This window comes from Salvia miltiorrhiza, chromosome 5 (genome assembly GCF_028751815.1).
Source record: "Salvia miltiorrhiza cultivar Shanhuang (shh) chromosome 5, IMPLAD_Smil_shh, whole genome shotgun sequence".
In the NCBI taxonomy this organism is placed as follows: Eukaryota; Viridiplantae; Streptophyta; class Magnoliopsida; order Lamiales; family Lamiaceae; genus Salvia; species Salvia miltiorrhiza.
Window position 1 is genome coordinate 7,230,181 of NC_080391.1, and position 14,926 is coordinate 7,245,106.

A 14,926-nucleotide genomic window follows, 5' to 3' on the forward strand; every position below is an offset into this window, starting at 1 on the left:
CCCTAATGCTTATCAAATTAATCTTTGTGTAACTTAAGCTCTGGGTGATGGGTGATTCTATTCGTAGCCCTCATTTTATTTTTTATAGTCACTATTTAAAATAATAATTAAAAATTTATCTTATATTTGACCTTATATTTAAAGAGGATTAATGGCCTGTAAAATCACGAACTTTGGGCACATTATAACCTCTAACAAAAGACTTTGTCTATAAAATCACGAACTTTGGACATATTCTGATTGTAACCTCTAATAAAAGATTATGCCTGTAAAACCACAAACTTTTAATTGCTTTTTGATATGTTGATCTAGCCATCACTGTACCAATGTTTCCCTTTGTGGCTCCACTATTAGCAATGCAATTTGATTATCAGAATTTTGAGTTGAAGCTTTTTTGCAGGAGTTATATCTATATATATTGATAGGAAATTATAAATATTTTTGAAATTATGACTAAGAGGTTGTTTGTTTTTTCAAATTTAATTAAAATGAAATTGTTAATTTGTTATAAATTTAATTTAATTTGGGTGCAACGAAATAGTATAAGATAAAATAATAAATTTTTAATTATTATTTTAAATAAAAGGCTATAAAGAATAAAACGGAAGTTATTAATAAAATCACCCTAAGAGCTCGTTTGGTACGCGGTATGGGATAAGGTGGGATATGTTTGACTGGGATGTCTTTAACTATATGTTATATTAATATCATGTTAGATAAAAAGTATTACAATATATGTAAAATATAATATGTTGTTTGGTATGATGTATTAAGATTATATAAAGTTAATAATAGTTATAATTAAGATTTGTATTACGTAGTATACATAATCTCTCACATCAGTATAATATTTTTGAACTTTTAATTTATAAAGAGCCGTGTGTTTTGTAATACTATTACCAAACAAAATATTAATGTGTCGTAGATATATTATACACCCTAATCACCCAGTGGCGGATCCAGAATTTTTGAATTGGGGGTACGAAAAAATAATATCATAAATATAAATGTAAAAAATACTTAATTTAATGTTAAAAATAGTGCGTTCCAGAATATTGTTCAAACAAGAAAAAAAAAATGCTCCCTAAAAAAACAAGAATTTTTTTTACATAACTATCTAATTTATCTTTAGACGAGTCTTCATTTCTTCAAAGCATTTCACAATCTTGTTATCAGAAACTTGTAGAAACATATCTTCTCTATGAAAGTGACCAAATAATCATTTACAACTTAATCTCCATGCTATTTCGCAACTTATTCTAGACATAAATCATTCCAGAAAACATTCTCTCCACACTTACAGTGGCAATCGAAAGAATCAACACCAACTTAATTAACAAAAATACTAAAAGATAAATCACATGTCCCTTTGTTTTAAATAGGTAAAAAAAATTATAAATGAGTTAATCATTTTATCAAATAGATTATTTAAACTATATAATACCTTAAAATTGAATAAAAAAATCGAATTCTAAACAAAATAATAAGGAACGCGATGATTTTAAAATTAATAAAATATTTTTCTTACTTTCAAAAAAAATCAAAACTATCACTCGCTTTCACTATTGAATTTTTTAATTTGCTGACTTTCTGATTATATAGTGCGTCTCTAGGAAGGTTTTATCTGACGTGTTTCTCAAAAATTCACTCTCTCTCTCTCTTCTTTTGTGTGATTTTTTCACACTACTTTAAATTGTATAGTGACTTAAGTGATTTTAAATTGTTTGTACCCACCGTTTTGATCATTTTATTCTTTTGTGTGATTTTTTTACACTACTTTAAATTGTATAGTGACTTAAGTGATTTTAAATTGTTTGTACCCACCGTTTTGATCATTTTAGTTGGGCCCAAAGCCCAAACTAAATAAATTCACTTGTGACTTGGCCGATTGGAAATTTGGGGGTACAAATACAAGTAAAATGCATATTTAAGGACTCCTTAATGCATCATACTACTATTAAAAAAAAAATTGGGGGTGCAACTAGATCCGCCACTGTAATCACCCGTACCAAACAAGTCCTTAGTATATCGTCAACTTAATTTTCTCGCAGTGAACTTAGAAGCCAAAACTTAACACATGAACTCCAACCTCAAATCTTAATCGCATCGATGATGTGTGGCCAAGCCAAAAGTCTTATCATGGTGCCCGAGATAGCAAGCCCTTATAACTGGACAAATTAAATTAAAATATCGTGTCATTCACCAAATTCTGCCATCCTTTATGGAAACTTCCACTAAAATTATTACCTTTGGGAAGTTTTTGTCTTTGTTTCGTTAACTGTTGTAAGAACGCGTCTATCATGATTGTTGTTTTAAGTGGCACGAGATTTCCTTAAACTTTCGTCTTCAAGTTGTGTAATAACTTTCATCATGCATTCATGCTTGATCTAACTTTTTGTAGAAATAATACAAAAATTAATGACAATTTCACAAAATATTTTATTAAAAAGTACATCAATACTTCTACATTTTGGTCCTAATTAATGATATTTTAAACAAGGGAAAGACAAACATCGAATGGGAATACTAAATCCTATATAATTCGGAAAATTAGAAGTCACCAACTACTAATAACAAACAATTAAGGTTTCACATTCAAAAGTCACAAAGTGTATAAAACTAAGTTTTTCATCAGTATATTAATATTTAATGTAGTATCATGGCGATGGTAAACAGTCATTCAGTAGTATCTATAATTTTCTTCGAAAAATTCTATTTTAACTGTAATTGATATGTAGAGAAGTAACAAATGAGAAACTAATGATGCTCGAAAAAATAAAGTTTGTGGTGATGCTTTGCTTATAAAGTTCTTCCCCTTTCAAGAGTTATTAGTTCAAGTCCCTCCAATAATACATGAGTTGTATTTTATTTGAATTTTTAATTCAGTTTATACTTATTTAATTATACTTTAATTAATGTTTATATAATACTCCAGTTAACGACAATATATATATCTCATCTCAAAAAACAAAAAAAAAAGTTGTTACCCCTTTCGCCTTTGCTATAGGCTACTGATCCGAATTCCGAATGGCCCAGAAATAAATAAAAGAAGGAAAATTGCAACTATGCCAACTAACACCATTCCATCATAATCAGTGGTAGACTTGTTAAAATACAGTCTAAAGCAGTCATCGCACACCGATTATTTTATGTTCCGGATATAGCTTTAAATATTGGCCGACGACGACTTTCGCAGACTTCATTTTCCACATACAACTTGCCTTGTGCATTACGCGGAATATCAGACAAACAATATAAAGTCTCCAAATCTTACGTAATAAAACCAGAAAATCCCCGTCTACACGCTCTGATCGCAAACAAGTAACTGTGATGAATACCGAAATCACTAAACGCTTTCTTCATGAATTCACAGTCTTGCTAATTATTCTTCCTTTTGTGTGTCGTTGCTTAGAAACAGACACCATTTCAGGCGGTGTAGTCATCAGAGATCCAGATAGCATAGTATCCCAAAAGCAGGTGTTCAAACTGGGTTTTTTCAGCCCCGCCAACACCACCAACCGCTACCTCGGCGTCTACTACGTCGTTTCCGAGGAGTCGGTGGTATGGGTCGCCAACAGAGGCAGGCCCCTCAATGATTCTTCCGGCGCAGTAGTAAGCATATCCAAGGACGGGAATCTGGTGCTCCTCGACGCGAGGAATGAGACCATCTGGTCAACCAATGCCACTGCTTCTCCCGTGAATACCACTCTTCAGCTGCTGGATACTGGAAACCTTATTCTACGGGAAAATGCAACAGGAAACACTATCTGGGAGTCCTTCTCACAGCCTTCGAACGTCTTCCTTCCGACTATGAGGATTATCGACAACATAAACACGGGTAAGAAGGTGGTTGTGTCGTCGTGGAAAAATGCGTCCGACCCCCAAACAGGAAGCTTCGCGTCAGGGCTGGAGGCACTGAATATCCCACAAATCTTCACGTGGAACAACGGCCGCCCCCACTGGAGGAGCGGCCCGTGGAACGGCCTGATTCTGATCGGAGTGCAGGATATGTATTCTCCGTACCTCGATGGATTCAGTGTGGTGGATGATCGTGCCGGTACTTTCTACTTCACAGCGCCAGAGGGGCAGTTCTTGATGAAAATCGACTTGAACTCTTCGGGGAGCTTACTGCAAAGGCTGTGGAATGATGAGAAGAAGAGTTGGGACGTTACGTGGTTAGCTCCTTCAAATGAATGTGATATTTATGGGACGTGTGGGCCGTTTGGTAGCTGCGATATTCGGGATTCGAACATGTGTTCTTGTTTGAGAGGGTTCGAGCCCGTGAGTAGAGGTGAATGGGATATGAGGAATTGGAGTCGAGGGTGCCAGAGGATAAATCAACTGCAGTGTGATGCAGGTGGGCCAAATGGAGATGGATTTTTGAGGATGCCGTTTATGAAGGTTCCGGACTTTGCACAGCACTTCTCTTCTGGGCAGGAAGATGAGTGCCGGAGCAGATGTCTGGGGAACTGCTCTTGCATAGCTTATGCTCATGATTCTAAAATCGGCTGTATGTTCTGGAGCAATACTTTGATTGACGTTCAGCAGTTCTCTGGTGTTGGTGTTGATCTTTACATTCGTCTCTCGCCTTCAGATCTCGGTACTTTCCTCAACACAATCTCAATGTTTGTATATATTTCCAAGCTAGCTAATTTCTGTAATGGATTATAGTCAATTTAGTAGTGAATGTGTTTTGTTTCCAGACGAGAAGAAGGACAAAAAGGTGTATATCATAATTCCGGTGGTGGTTGGTTTTGTGTGCATATGCTTCATGATCTTCATCGCTTGGTGTTGGATGGTAAAGAGAAAAGGTACTAGCTAGTGATCAGTTTGGCTCATGGACATTACAAGTCTACTTACTCCTTACATTTGTTGGTTTTCCATCTTGTCAAATTAGGAAGCGAAACAGAACAGAAAAGGGTCTTCCAAGCAGAGCAAACATTTCCATCAGACTCAACTGCAATCGTACTCAAACAAGAATCAGAGGTAGACAATATTGAGGAGTTGCCATTATTCAGTTTTGAGACGATTGCAAATGCAACAGACCAGTTTAACGAGAACAATCTTCTTGGGAAGGGGGGTTTTGGACCTGTTTACAAGGTACACTCTTTCTTGAATACAGCTTGTGTGTAGTTTGTTGTTGGAGCTGACAATCGCGGTTTTATTTTGTCAAGGGAACTCTGGGCGATGGGAAAGAAATCGCGGTGAAGAGGCTGTCAGCAGCATCTGGACAAGGAGCTCAAGAGTTCAAGAATGAAGTGATTGTGATTTCCAAACTCCAGCACAGGAATCTCGTCCGGTTGCTGGGATACTGTGTGGAGAAAGAAGAGAAGATGTTGATATATGAGTACATGCCAAACAAAAGCTTGGATGTTTGTCTCTTTGGTATCGATTATAAACTAAACAATCCCATTATTTCTACATATATATTGTTGTTAGCTTTAGTCTTACATAATGGTGTTGTGTTTGGTGTAGATCCTAGCAATCTATCGCAGAAGATTCTAGATTGGAAGAAGCGTTTCAATATTATGGAGGGCATTGGGCGAGGCTTGCTCTATCTTCACAGGGACTCCAGACTGAAGATAATTCATCGAGATCTTAAGCCCAGCAATGTACTACTGGATGAAGATTGGAACCCCAAAATCTCTGATTTCGGCATGGCAAGAATATTTGGGGGCAACCAAGAACACGACAACACTGCAAGAGTTGTAGGAACTTAGTAAGTCAATCTTCATTAACTTAGACAACTTCTTCCGATTAGTGCTAACAACTTTTTCATTTGGCAGTGGATATATGGCGCCTGAATATGCAATGGAAGGCAGATTCTCCGAAAAATCTGATGTCTACAGCTTCGGCGTGCTTATGTTAGAGATATTAAAAGGGAAAAAGAACACACAATATTACAATCACGAATGGTCCCTCGGCCTTATAGGATGCGTAAGCCCTTCTGCATATCTTAAAAATTAAAAATTTCTTACATCAGAATAAATAACGTAAGTGCTTCGCAACATTTCAGGCATGGAAACTGTGGAGTGAAAACGACGGTTTGGCTTTCGCAGACGAAGGCATAGCTAGTCCGGATTTGAAAGCAGAGATAGTGAGATGCATTCACATCGCCTTGTTGTGTGTCCAAGAATTTTCCAAAGATAGGCCTACAATTCAAACAGTTTTGTCGATGCTGAGCCGTGAAATAGTGGAGCTGCCGGTGCCGGAGCAGCCCATGTTTGCTGAGAAGTGGAACGGCTTGCCTGTCGGAGCAACAGTCTCTGCAGGCCAACTTGGACACTCCCTTAATGAGCTCACTGTCACTGCCATCGATGGGCGATGATGGACCTCCACCATCTCACACGTTTCCAATGTGATTTTCATGCTTCTTGTTGCTTACTTCCATCTATGTTTTTGTCTTCAAGAAACTCAGCAAATTGAAAACCATAATATTTTTCCCAAAAATAGTGACACCCAACATTACATAGTCGAATGCATGATTACTAAAAAGACATTTTCAATATAAAGAGAAGTCGAGAATCACAGAGCAGATGAAAGCAATATCCTGGTCCAAACATCGAGATTACATAGGATCGTCGGGGGTGAAGTTGATTGCGAGATCCCAATAATGAGCAACACGGTGATCTGAAAAGAATTTGCGTGCAACTGCCTCACTTCTGCATTCTTGGACGAAAAATCTGTTGAAACTTGGCTTAGCAACGGTTCCCTGCCAAACCAGCACACATTTGTTAACTGGTTTCTCCTCATCATCATTTTCTTCATCGTCTTCTTTTTCAACAGTAGCACTCCAATCAATCCTCCGAAGCATAAGCTTCCCGTATCTCTTGATTGCTTTGGAACCACCCTCAACAACTACAACACTTATGCCTACTGAAATTATAGCGCATCCACTCAGCCTGTTCTCTTGGGCATTAACATCGACCTTAAAACGGACCTGGGGATGAGAGAGGTCATTGATCTTGTAAACCGAAACAATTGTATCAAGGGTGCTGGGATCATCAAATAGCTTTCTCTCTTTCTTTCCACGGCGCTCTGCTGGCGTGAGCTTACGGGCAATGTTCCTGTCAATGTGAGCCTGCTCACGCTCAGCTGCAGCACTTCTTATTTCCATTTCAAGCTTTGTGGGATCCTGTGTTGCTTCTGATCCAAGAACTTTCATGAGGTTGCTCATTTTCACTTTAGGTTTTGGTGGCTCCAAAACACCTAGTCTAATCATCTCTTGCCTATCTTTTTCCCTGGCCAACCGACGCTGTGTGCGAAGTTTCTTCTGTTCCTTCTTAGTTAGCTTTAAAGGTTGAGGTGGAGGCGGAGCTGGTTCAGCCGGAGGCTCAATTGGTCGAGGGTGTTCAACATATATGGTGATTTTGTCCATCTTGATCTTCTCTCGGTCTATGCCACCATCAATTATATCACCATAGCTACCAGAATGCAGAAATGGCACATCCCTGAAAGTCAAGGAAAAGTAGTTTAGTAATGCTTGACAAACAAATAATTATTTCCTCAAATGGGAATTGATATCTAGCTCAATTTACCACCACTCGACATCAGGAATTGATTCCTTGGGCTTTTCTTTGGTAATCACTCTCTCTCCTACTTCTATTAGATTTGGATTAATATCTGGCTCTGCTTTTGCCTTTGCCAGCTGGATTTGCTTTGTCTTGAGCTCCTTGGCTTTTGCTTCTCCAAATTGAGACTGAGAAAGACAATTAAAAACATCAGTAGTATGATGCAAGCACATAAAAAAATGGCATAAACGAAAAGAGACAGTACCCTCAGTTTAATGCTTTCTGCATCTTTTGACCACTTGCCTTCCTCAACAAACAGCATTGTCGGCCTCTTAGTCCTTAATAGCTTATCTTTATTAATCCCTACCCTAGGATCAAAATGTGGATTTGTTTCAGGATCCACATCAAGTTCAGGTTTAAGAATTCGAAAGGCATCTTTCTTTTGCTTGTTGATATTCACCTAAGAGACAGAATGAAAGGAATATATAAGCAACACCAAAATGGAATAGATAATAAAATGATGCTTAACAATATATTTTTTTTTCATTTTTCATTGCTGAAATAGAGCTGTGGAATAATACAGTATTTATTGATAGCTGTGTAACTATCCAATACCTTGAGAGTACTAAGGCTTTGCGCTTTTGGAATATCCACAACTTTCCCCTTCTCATCAATTTCCCGGCCCATTGCATCCAAACGAAGAACAGGAACTTTTGAAGGTTTCGGTTGGAAGGAAATATCCGGCGGCAACTGTCCTGGAAATGCATTGAAGACAGTAGCAAACTCAGGGTCTTGCCAAAATCCCATTTTAGCAGCCAATTCATGTGCACGTTTTACAGATTCAACGTTTCGTGCTGTTAGTCCAGTAATCTCAGGCACACCTGCCTGTAATGGGGCAGCAGGATTCGGTGTGCTTGGCATCCCTTCAGAAGGAACACTGACTGGGGCACTAGTTCGACTCGGGCGTATGCCTGAGGAAGAAGTTTTCGCTCCCACTTTATCACCCACTCTTTGATTACCCACTTCAGTTGAGCTCGCATCTCTGTTCCTGTTCAACTACACGAGTTGAAATGATGAACTTTTATAAATTAGATGCAAGTAAAAATATAAAATAACTTGTTTTTATCATCTCTAACTACTCAGTACCGATGGTAGGAAACATGAAAAAGTACATTTTCAAAATATAAAATAAGCACAGGAATTAAAAATATAAGAACTTACTGAAGAAATTTTCTTCATCCTCTCTGCAAGCTCTTTCTGCTTTTGAAGAGCTAACTTAGCTTTGGCTAAAGTATCACGGGACAAGCCCCCATTTGAGCCGGCAACTGGTCTAGTTGCAACCTCCTGCAAGAAGAATATATCTGTGTTTTTATGTTAGAATCCTATTACAAGTTTACCTTAATATAAAAATTATTTGCAAAGTAACAGATAAAAACAGCAGCAGGATTTACTTTTTTTCAGCATTTCAAGCCAACTACGATATGAGAGCAAATTTCTCTTGGACTCCAATGCCACGATGATAAAAAAACTAAGGTGCCATGAAGAGTTGGGTCAAATTCACAGCCATCACAAACATGTAACTCCCAAAGTGGATACAAGTTTTCCAATGATCACAACAATCACAGTAAGAGTTGGAGTATAAGATTCACAACAAACAGGGGTAAAGACCTAGTGAAATACATTTCAAAAGTAAAAAATAAAACATGCTAGGCAGCATGGCAGAAATATCACATTCCCAACCATAAGGACTTGAAAGCTGCCAGTTTTGCAATTTAGAAATACTGTATGCTAGTATTCAACAATATAACCCCCATACTACCCGACTACCATTAACTAGAACATACAAGCGCAAGCGCAAGTGCAACACAGCACCTACAAATTGTAGGTGAGTCAATCAGTACGATCAATTATTAACTGGCTGTATATCTGGCAACAAAGATAACATATAAACCCACCACAGAGAACATTCTCCGATGTCAAATCCGCAACCAAATGTAAATTCACCAGAAAGGCAATGCAAAGTGAAGCTCTTACACAAAAGTTAGCTAGAATTAGCCTTCACCAACTTTGCTCATTTACACCCATAAATTACTTAGTGATACATATCTAAATTGTTCATCGAAATGCCGCAATTACAGTTGCATTGCACGATACGAATCGATCAAACTCTAGTAAGTAGTAAAAAATTGATCATTTTCAAATAAACGAAGATGAAAGAACTCAAACAAGATAAAACATAAAAAAGGAACTTACATTGCGCGGCTCGTGCTTCACCCATCCAAACTCATCGCCATCCTTATCACCCTCCTTAGCCCTAACATCCTCGAACCTACGCATATCCCTCTGATTGTCTTCATAAACCCTAGTTCTCTTGCTCCTCTCCTCATTCTCACTCATCTCCTTCCTTTTCTTCCTCTCATTTACATCTCGATCCATCTCCTCCCTCTCCCCCTTATACTTCCTCTTCTTTCGCTCAACAGAATTGGACCTCTCATGGGAGGTCTGGCTGCGCGCATCCCAATCCCTGGCTCTGGATTCGGACCTGCGCCGACGGCCATCGGATTCTCTCTGTTTATTGCTCGGAACTTCTTTATCCATGATGGGGTATGTGTGGTGGTGGACGTGGCGATGACCTGCAGTGGCTGATGTCGCCGAAGGAGGAAGGCGGCGGTGAAATTTGTAAGATAGAAGATGATTTCTGTTAGTATACAATGAGAAACGACTAACGAGAGACGACAGAGAACTCAGAGAAGAAATAAGGGCTCAAGTTGGGCCTCAAGTCAAGGCTGGGCCCAAGTTAATTTAAAGAGTTAATGGAAGAAGGCTACTTTGAAATATAGCCCCTAAATTACTTATTATAGGCTTATAGCGCTTTATTTTAAAAGAATAATAAAAATAATACAAATGTACTCTTATAAACTTTATCACCCTCAATTTTAAATTAAATAAATAAAATAATACTCTCTCCGTCCATGGATAATGACACACCTTCTTTTTTTCGTTTATCCCATTAATAATGGTCTGTTCCAAAAAAATGAAACAACATTCACTCACAAAAAATTGTGGTTTTACCACTTTCATCTTTTAATCAATCTTCTTCTTAATAATCGTATCGAACAGTAATGAGTCATTATTAATGGGATAAAGATAGGGCTGTCAAATCGTGCGGGTCGGGTCGTTATCGGGTCGACCTGATATCGACCCGACCTGATAAGGCCAAACTCGAACCCGACCTAATAAGGGAATGCTCGAACCCAACCCGAACCCGACCTGATACACCTGAACCCGAACCCGACACGAACTCGATATCAACACGATTTGAACCGGGTTGACACGACACGATAGCGACACAGATCTGATAACGACCTGATAACAACACGATTTGAATCGGGTTGACACGACACAATAACGACACGATCTGATTACGACCTGATAACAACATGAATTTGATTTGATTCATTCACAATAATAATAATAATAATAAAATACAAGATTCGTCACATATGCTCAACATATCCAAACTGAAAATACAATCAATATAATGCATTAAACCAATAAGCATCAATATATCACATATAGGGGTGCCAAGGGCCGACCGAAACCGGCGGTTCGACCCTGAACCGGCCCGCCGGTCAACGGTTCCGGCCCGGACCGTTGACCAACGGGCCGGTTCAGGGCCGAACCGCCAGTTATCCGGGCCGGTTAAGGTTCATAGGATTGCCAACCCTGAACCGCCGGTCCGACCCGCCGGTTCGGCCCTGAACCGCCGGGCCCGGCCAATTTTTTTTTTTTTTTTAATTTTATATTCAAATCCTAATAATTTTAACTAAATGTAGTTTCACTATTTATAGTGTACTACACAAGGTAGAAAATCCTACATTTTTCAATGTGGGATAATGTAGCTTCACTATTTATAGTGTACTACACATGGTAGAAAATCCTACATTTTTCAATGTGGGATAATGTAGCTTCACTATTTATAGTGTACTACACATGGTAGTTAATCCTACATTTTTCAATGTGGAATAATGTAGCTTCACTATCTATAATGTACTACGCATTATAAAGAATCCTACATTTTTCAATGTGGGATCACTCAACCTAACTTATAAATATATAACTTATATTCATGTAATAACTTATAACTTCTAAATATATAACTTATAAATATGTAACTTATAACTTATAAGGTCTAGGGATCAATTAGTTAGTAATAGTTAGTTTACTTATTCAATTTTAAAGATTATGTAATTTGTATCCTTGTAATATTCTTTTGGTACGTAGAATAAATTCAATAAAGATATCTATTTTTATGAATTCATTTGAATTTTTGGTTCTCAATGTGTTAATTATTTTTCCTTTATTTTATTTCAATTCAATTCTCATGTAATATATTATAACTTATAACTTATAATTTATAAATATATAACTTATAACTTATAACTTAGAAATATACCTGACACCATCAATTGACATATGTATGCCTTTGATAACGTGCCTTAGTTATATACTTATATCAAACATTTGAAAACATATATTTTTTGTAATAGAGAGTCAATTGATTAATTTTATGTTACTTTTCATCGTTGATTCTTGACTCCCTTTTATGAACACTCTATAGAAAAATTAATTAATCATTAATTGAGGGCCTAAAAAAATATTAATTGATTTTGATTACTAATATTTTTTTGAAAGCCATACCTGACGGTTCATTTGATGGGTTTTCTCCCATAATTTAATGTTAGTCCAACAATTTGATTGAGAGAAGAGGGGTTTCAAAATTAGTAAAAGTAATTATGTCAAATCTACTAAAAAATACATTATTTTAAATAAGTGTGCCATGATACATCCATTCGAATAAAAATTCGATATATTAATAAAGAGGCCTTGAATTCATTTTCCCCCATCTCACATTGAAAAATGTAGGATTCTCTACAATGTGTAGTACACTATAAATAGTGAAGCTACATTAAGTTAAAATTATCTCACATTGAAAAATGTAGGATTCTCTACAATGTGTAGTACACTATAAATAGTGAAGCTACATTAAGTTGAAATTATCCCACATTGAAAAATGTAGGATTCTCTACAATGTGTAGTACACTATAAATAGTGAAGCTACATTAAGTTGAAATTATCCCACATTGAAAAATGTAGGATTCTCTACAATGTGTAGTACACTATAAATAGAGAACCTACATTTGATTAAAATTAAAATATTATTTAAGTTGAGTAATTTCAAAAATTTTCAAAAAAAAAGAAAAAAAAAAGGAAAAGCCCGAGAACCGCCAGTTTTCGGCCTGGAACCGCCGGTTTTCGGCCCGGCCCGGAACCGCCGGTTCAGGGTCCGAAAACCGGCCCTTCAAATTTTAGGCGGGCCGGTTCAGGTTCATGAAATTTTCGAACCTGAACCGCCGGTTCGGACCCGGAACCGGCGGTTCCTGAACCGGTGGCAGCCCTAATCACATATGCTCAAACGGAAATAACAATGCATCAACCAAGAGTTGTCAATACCTCACATAACTACAACATAATCCAAGTGAGCTTAACAAAACATAACTAGACCAAGTGTTTATCCAGAATTTTCACTATTCTTACTAATGACAATGCCAATAAGCTTAACAAAATATAATAATCCAAGTGACAGCCTTCATGCAATAGTGGAGACTGAAGAAGATTTGGTTTGAGGCGAACAAAGAGGTGCCGCGCTGCGCCTCCTACGTGGCCGTGAGAGTCGACAGTGGAAGCGACTGGGAGGGGTGGCGAACGAAGAGGGGCCGCGCCGGGACGCCGACGTGGCCGTGACAGTCGACGTCGACGGTGGGAGAACCGGAGAAGAGAACTTGGGTGTGCGGCAGAATTAGAATTGAAGGGGTGTGCGGCGAAAGTTGGAAGAATGGAAGATATTGAAACCCTAAACTAAAGTGAAGATAAAAAATTAGAAATCAAAAATTTAAAAATTAAAACTATTTAATAAAAATAATAATATTACTATCGGGTTACTTGAACCCGACCCGAACCCGACACGAAATTATCATGTCCTTATCAAGTCGACCAGATAAGGACCAAAACCTTATCGTGCGTGTTACCAACCCATTAATTTCGTGCGGTTTCGTGACGTGTTTTCGTGTCGTGTCGAAAATTGTCAGCCCTAGATAAAGAGAGTAGTATATAGCCCCATAAAATACAGTATAAGCTGAATATAGCCTTTAAATATATGAAAATATCATTCGCTCTTCTTATTTTTCTTCATTTTCAAATCAAATTCTACGAGAGTCTCTCCAAATTATAATGTGTATTCCAAATATAACAAAAATTGCTACTGCATCAAAGCTCTGTCTCTTTCTTTTTGTCATATGATTTCAATATTTTCAAGCAAATTAAATTGATTATGTCTAATTTTGTTGCGTGTTTTCATGGTTTAATTTCTCTATTTCATAGGAGCCTAAAATGTGATTCACAAAGTAACATCTATCATCGTCAAGAACTAAACTTTTACATTTTTGTTTTCAATAATCCATCTATTTGCTCTCACAACAAATGCATTCAGAAGATGAAAATCTACATAAGTATTAAAATGTAACATGAAGAAAAGGCTAAATATTAGTTTTTGGCCCATTGTTTGAACATTTTCTCAAATATATTCCACCCTAAGCATAATTACAAAACAATACCTATCGTTTCATTTTTTTTCTCGTTTATGACTTGCAAAAATATTCCGGCTATCAGTAAATGACGTGTTCCGACCAAGTGCCATGTCAGCAGTACACCTAGAATTAAAAAATAAAAGAAAAATAAATATAAAAAATAAGTCACTTTAAATATAACGGTTCATCTTCAATTTTCAAACCAATGCCTTCTTCATCGTGCGAATAATTCCTCCACCGCCATATCCCTTGCCATGCTTGAAAAATAATCACATATGTCACTCTCCGCTTGAAGACCAAATTTGGTCCGTCTCTCCCCGCCCAAACGTCTATCACTTGAGTATTCTTCAACAAATTTATAGCCGCAAGAAAAATCTAACAAAATTAATTTTTTCTTATTTAAGCTGTTTCATATTACAAGTTGAATAGCATCAAGTTACCAGTAAAAGCTGTAGCAACAACATCACTCATCGAATCCCTGAAACGAGGCACGATCACGGTGCTGTGGTTCCGATTGGAATAGAAATCTTCGATTGCCATAGAGATGCAAGTGATGCACATCTTCCCTAGAGGTGTATCAAGATCAAGAATTACTCCTATATCAGCCTCTGTAGAAGTTGCGTTTCTGCAGTTCAGCCGAACAACGCAAAAGCTCATTAAGAAAATAATAGAAAAGCAGGGGAGGAGGAAGCGCGTACCTGTGGGTTGAATTGAGTTAGGGTTCATTCATGAGGAAGAAAGGCACGATTTATTGGAAGATTAAAGAAA

The 14,926-nt window shown here is 37.3% G+C and overlaps 2 protein-coding genes across 5 annotated transcripts; one reads left to right on the plus strand and one right to left on the minus strand.

Annotated features, from left to right (window-relative positions):
• The first annotated feature begins 3,197 nt into the window (after positions 1-3,197).
• Positions 3,198-6,450, plus strand: LOC130985627 (G-type lectin S-receptor-like serine/threonine-protein kinase At1g11330). Its single transcript, XM_057908698.1, has 7 exons — positions 3,198-4,600; positions 4,704-4,811; positions 4,898-5,100; positions 5,175-5,385; positions 5,476-5,719; positions 5,787-5,937; positions 6,017-6,450. The coding sequence occupies exons 1-7, from the start codon at positions 3,331-3,333 to the stop codon at positions 6,326-6,328; spliced, it is 2,499 nt and encodes an 832-aa protein (XP_057764681.1). The 5' UTR covers positions 3,198-3,330; the 3' UTR covers positions 6,329-6,450.
• Positions 6,451-6,485: 35 nt separating this feature from the next.
• Positions 6,486-10,332, minus strand: LOC130985632 (protein RDM16-like). Of its 4 annotated transcripts, none has more exons than XM_057908703.1 (6): positions 9,765-10,332; positions 8,733-8,855; positions 8,127-8,567; positions 7,777-7,971; positions 7,539-7,699; positions 6,486-7,451 (listed from the first exon to the last, which is right to left on the minus strand). In XM_057908703.1, exons 1-6 carry the CDS (start codon positions 10,107-10,109, stop codon positions 6,569-6,571), a joined length of 2,148 nt encoding a protein of 715 aa, XP_057764686.1. In that variant the 5' UTR covers positions 10,110-10,332; the 3' UTR covers positions 6,486-6,568. The 4 variants fall into 4 exon arrangements, with proteins under 4 accessions (XP_057764686.1, XP_057764688.1, XP_057764687.1 ...); XM_057908705.1 differs by having other exon boundaries at positions 8,733-8,872; positions 8,963-10,315; XM_057908704.1 differs by having other exon boundaries at positions 8,733-8,872; positions 9,765-10,312.
• Positions 10,333-14,926: the final 4,594 nt, after the last annotated feature.